At 42.2% G+C, this 5,465-nt stretch overlaps 1 protein-coding gene across 4 annotated transcripts in view; it reads right to left on the bottom strand.

Annotated features, from left to right (window-relative positions):
* evla (Enah/Vasp-like a) overlaps positions 1-5,465 on the bottom strand; it is a 34,216-nt gene that overhangs the window by 22,840 nt on the left and 5,911 nt on the right. The window contains exon 1 of one of the 4 annotated variants that reach the window (XM_032499485.1): positions 5,129-5,420. The exons of 1 other annotated variant lie outside the window; for it this stretch is intronic. In XM_032499485.1, coding sequence (XP_032355376.1) covers positions 5,129-5,151 — 23 coding nt within the window. In that variant the 5' untranslated portion in view covers positions 5,152-5,420. Of the gene's footprint in view, positions 1-1,765; positions 2,128-5,128; positions 5,421-5,465 lie in introns of those variants that run through there. 2 more of the 4 variants (XM_032499484.1, XM_032499487.1) reach the window with 2 other exon arrangements.

Raw genomic sequence — 5,465 nt, 5'->3', positions numbered from 1 at the left:
CACACACACACACACACACACGCACACGCACGCACACACAAACACACCACAGTGGCAGACAATGCATGACCTATATTCTATATTTTCTGACTGTGTGATACATGTATTACAATATACAGAAGTACATGTTAGTGACTATGATTTACAGGCACACATAAGGGTGAAAAAACTGTTCAATTAATTCAACAACGCAATGCAAGACGTGAAAAATGGTCAGCCACATCCATGTTAATATATTACACTAAATTTTTACTTACTGTAATATTACATGCAGTGTACATTTACTTAATACTGTCATTCTGTTTCTACATATTGCATTTCTAGAACTGCGATTTCTGTCCACTCTGGATTAGGATTAGGGGATATGGATAACAGCCGCTATCAGAGTGTGTGCAGTTTGTTTTTAATATTATCGTGATCTAGTAAATATTCAGAATAATCCATTGAAAAGAGATTGATAGATAAAATAACAGGACAGGAATGTCTGTTTTTTGTCTAATCCAGTGAACTAAACACCTGACAAATTCAAAACTTCATTACATTGATTCCCGAAAGGATTTGCAACCTAATACAATATGCACTATACATTAAATTGACAATGATTATTTTGAAAATCTATGTGAAATAAATTTAGTATGATTTTCTTTTTGTATCTGACTCTCAGGAAAGCAAAGTCAAGGTCCCGCTACCATCAAGTACTGATGTCCTACATAGTGAAAGGTTCAGGTCAGTTTTAAGCCACAGATGCACATACTGTACACATAAATCTCATTGTCTTTATTTTTAATCCCCCCTTCCTCTCCCTCATGATAACAAGACAGCCAACAAGGCTGTTTGATCCTACACTTCTCATTTGGGACAGCAGCAGCAGTGATCAAACCTCCCTCCCCTCTCTCCACCTTTCTCCATATCATCCATTCTGCCTGCAGAAATGAGAGAGGGAGAGAGAGAGAGAGAGAGAAAGAGAAAGGCATTGGCCTAAAAGATTGCCATTTTAGCCAGAAGCCATGCTGTCTTCAATGCTTGTGTGAATTAAACATGTATGGAGCGCTTACAGAGTCCTGCTATTCAGAGATACTCTACATGAGGCTGCTGAGTGTTTAGAATAAAGAAGCTGCTCGGTGTTCACATAGTGGGCTGCATCCCTCTGGCAGCATCTCTGGCTCTGACTTAAAAGATGTGACCAGGCGGGAGGAAGAAAAGGAAAACGAGGATCATATAGACAGATCAAAACTTCTGACACTCTTGTACACTTATACAACAAGCAGTTCAATGTCAGTTTTGTGCCAAGAAAATTATCCATGGACACAATAACTAATCCAAAATAACCTAAATTCTGCGTCTAAATGACAGTTTGTTGTGGCCAGATTAAGATTACAGATTAGTATTTTGGCTCTGATTAAAATGTAACAGGGAAAGATTTTCCCCGTCCCTGCTGTTGGAATTTCACAACACTTTCTTCGCACATAATGATTGAACCTCATTGACCACATTATCAGACTTGCACATACTCTGAATCACTACTTGCTCTATTTCAATTACCACAAATGTTTCCATCTCTCTTTTCTTTCAGTTGTCTTGCTGCCTTTGACATTTAACTTCCATCACTCATCTCTCTCACACACACACACACACACACACACACACACACACACACACACACACACACACACCCACACACACACACCACACACACACACACACACACACCACACACACACACACACACACACACACACACACACCACACACACACACACACAACCTGGCAGAGATGTTGGCTGTAAAACAACCCGAGTCACTGACACTCTGAGGGAGGCAGTAACAGCACTTGGAGCCGATGTACGTCCATTTTGGTAAACAGGAAAACACAACAGCAGCAGCAGTCTGTCTAGGACACAACTCCCTCTTGTGCTGCTCCATTACCTTAAGTTATAACTCATTAAAAGCAGTTAAACCTCCTGATGAGAGTCGCCACATAAATTTTAAACAGGAGCAACGGCTGCACAAACAAACAAAAAACATCCACTTAAAATGGAATGAGATTAAAAACGTCCCTCAGGTCTGAACTCATGTACTGCTGCATTTGTTATGATCCATCCAGCAACAAAGAGATGACTGACAGACTGGCAGGGATGAAGTCATTGAACAGCCTGTAGTGTGACAGATGAGCGTGTATGTGTGTGTGTGTGTGTGTGTGTGTGTGTGTTGTGTGTGTGTGTGTGTGTGTGTGTTGTGTGTGTGGTGTGTGTGTGTGTGAGATTAACCTCTGTGCTATTGTCACACTGTTAACCCAAGGGAGATTACCTCATATCGTCTCAACCAGCTTTAACCCCCATCACACACACATGTTTAGTGAGTGTGTGTGTGTGTGTGTGTGGTGTGTGTGTGTGTGTGTGTGTGTGTGTGTGTGTGTTGTGTGTGTTGTGTGTGTGTGTGTGTGTGTGTGTGTGTGTGTGTGTGTGTGTGTGTGTGTGTGTGTTGTGTATGCTGTTGCCATTGCCACCCAGTATTAAGCCCAGACTGTATGAACAACCAGCGGTCCATACTGTGGCCAGCTCCTATTGATTAGGATGCCCTTTACCTCAGAGGACACATGTAGTGGGTGAGTATACACCAACATGTACAACACAAATTAACTGGAAGAGTACGCATGATACATTTCTGTTAACATCCACTAAGTAATTGACTAACGGCTACATTTAATCAGAATTTGATGCACGGGAGGGACATTTTTGAAGTCATCAGCTTTATCGTTGGCTGGAGGTACTTTGTCCAGTCTGCAGTCCAGAGTAATTAAAACTAGAGTTTATTTTTAGCCATGCTAGCGCTGCGGCTCTTTGGTCAGTCAGTCCATCACTTTGATCTGGACTAAAATATCTCTATAACTATCGGATGGATGAAATTATGCTATGAAATGTACATACAGTATGTATGGTTCCCAGATGATGTATCGTACTGAGGCCGTGACTTTTCCTCTAGCGCCACCATGAGGTTAAAATGTGTGGCTTTGAGGGAAATGTCTCGTAAACTCTTAGATGAATTGCCATGAAATTTGGTACAGAGACATTCGTGTTCTTCCTCAGAAAAAATTGAATTGTAGGAAATGCAGTAATCCCCGAACTGGCGGGCTCGCGTGATCTCAGGTATCACATTGTAATGAATTGCTTCACGGCACTGCACACATACGGCCATTCAGGAACTGGCTAACAAGGTAGCGATGGAGTTTTTCACACGTATTGTCATGGCTGAGCCGGCAAAAAAGAAGCAGAAAACGGCAGGCTGTCCGAGTGAGGAGTCAGACACAAGTAAACATAGGAGCTGACAAATATCTATTCCGAATCTGTAGGGGGAGCACTATAGAGAAACCTGCGAGCAAAAAGCGAAGAAATGGCCAAAACGGCATAGCGCCCCTTTAAGCAAGTAGATGAATTTGTTCATTACAATCACCCAGAACAGACAAAGCTACAATGCATCTAGTCACAATATTGATTTCAATGTGCAATATCAATATATCAAATGAGACTTAAGGATTCTTTTATAAAAGCTTGTATCATTGTCCTAATTTAAGGATATCATTTGGTGGTATAACTACAGCAAGCAGCGGAAAAGCTCCCAGAGTGAAATCAGCATGTTGATCCCCATAGTGACATCACTTATTCATTACATATCTCTGTACATGCCAATTGGCCCCCAGGCTAATTGTCATGGACACATACAGTACAATATGGATAGCAACCCCCACTTCTACGCACACCCATCCCCCACCTCTCCTTCTCCTCTGCCTCATTCCACCTTCCTCAGCGCTCTCCAGTCCTGTCACTAATCCTGATCCTTAAAGGGAAACAACGCTTCCTTTTGGAGGAAAGACTTCGTAGGATACACAGAGCGTACGAAATGAGAGTAGGAAAAGTCTGCCCATATTTAATACAATGCTGTGATTTCCCAGTCAGTGTAGAATCAAATAATGCTGCAGACTTGTATATTTCTTTGTAAACTGGATGAAGAACAATAATATGTAGGCTATGCTTGGAGGATGAGATGGGCAAGAACAGCATTATCTGACAGCTAAATGGGAAGACGTGACAATGGGATGCTTTAAATAAAGAGTTGAGCAGTTAGTTTTCAGAAATCTGCTTTGGGTCATGTTCTCTGATACATTTTTTAAAGATGCTGTAATATATTATCTAAGTTTTTTGTTACATTTTGCAATATTATAATCGGAATGCCAGTATGAGCAGTACCTCATAAATAATGAACAGACAGTGTGGGCCAGAGGCAGAGAGGTTTCCCCTGTGATGTTGTACTGTACTTTACAGTAGATTACTAGAGTGCAAGCGGTCAAGCGTAAACCTCGGATGTTATCTCCTTCGCCCTACTCGCCTTCACATCTGTATTTGAGCTTTAACAAATCACCACGTCCCGCTGTAAGCTTCCAAGGCCATATTTTACAGAGACCCCTCTATCCTCGTGTCATCTGGCTTTTGATAGTCCCACTCATGCAGCCATTCAGAGATTAGCGCTCTCTATCCCTTTCTTCCTGTCTTTCTTTCTCACACATGCAACAAGTCAGAAGGGATCCCTCCTGTGAACGACAGAGAGCAGCTGAGCGGACACACTGACAGACGAGAAGAAGCAAGAAACTTCCCAGGAAAAGACTGAACCAATGAAAGATCGCTAAAGGGTAACCAATCAGGCGTCTCTGCTAACAGCTGGCTCTAGAGAAAACACAGACAGAGGGGTGGAAAGAAGGAGACAGACGACAGAAAGTCGACAAATCCTAGAGGAGATTTTCCTCTACCATTTTTCCTTGCTTTCTATCCAACTTAAGCCAGTTGCATTATTATAAGCTTCATAACAGCATGTAGAGCTGGAGCAATATGCAGATCGGTACAAAAAAGACATTTTCAGGTTGTTTTCTTGCAAACAATCCTACAAACGCTGTTTTAAGAAGCAAATGGATTCTGTGGTGTGAAAGATGAGCCAGGCTTAAAACAGAAGCAGAGGAAGCCACATTGTTACAGCACACTCCAAAGCCAATTTTCCTTTGACTGCCACAATTCCAAAAGGGCAGAAACACTAAAACAAGACAGAGAAAAGGTGATGATGAGGAGTCACATTGGCTTACCCAAAATCGTCCAGGGAATACATGTTGCTGAAGAAGACAGCCTAGTCCTCAAGCAAAGGATGAAAAGAGGTATCAAGAGGGAGATTATGGAGGAGAGGGGGAAGTGTCAGCCTGAGAGGAGAGAGCAGTACACATGCTGTCTGACGCTGAAGTAAACTCAACTCTCCCCTTCTTCACATCCTGTGAAAACGTTTCGAAAAAAAAATCCACTACGCCAACAGAGCAGAAATAAGACTGAGACACAGAGAGTGGGAGGGCAGGAGCGAGCAAGAGAGATGAGGAGTGTCTGTTGCAACGGAGTAAGGGAATGTAAGAGAGAGAGAGAGAGAGAGAGAGA

Source organism: Etheostoma spectabile, chromosome 20 (assembly GCF_008692095.1).
Source record: "Etheostoma spectabile isolate EspeVRDwgs_2016 chromosome 20, UIUC_Espe_1.0, whole genome shotgun sequence".
NCBI classification, from domain to species: domain Eukaryota; kingdom Metazoa; phylum Chordata; class Actinopteri; order Perciformes; family Percidae; genus Etheostoma; species Etheostoma spectabile.
This window is presented reverse-complemented; position numbering and strand designations above follow the sequence as displayed.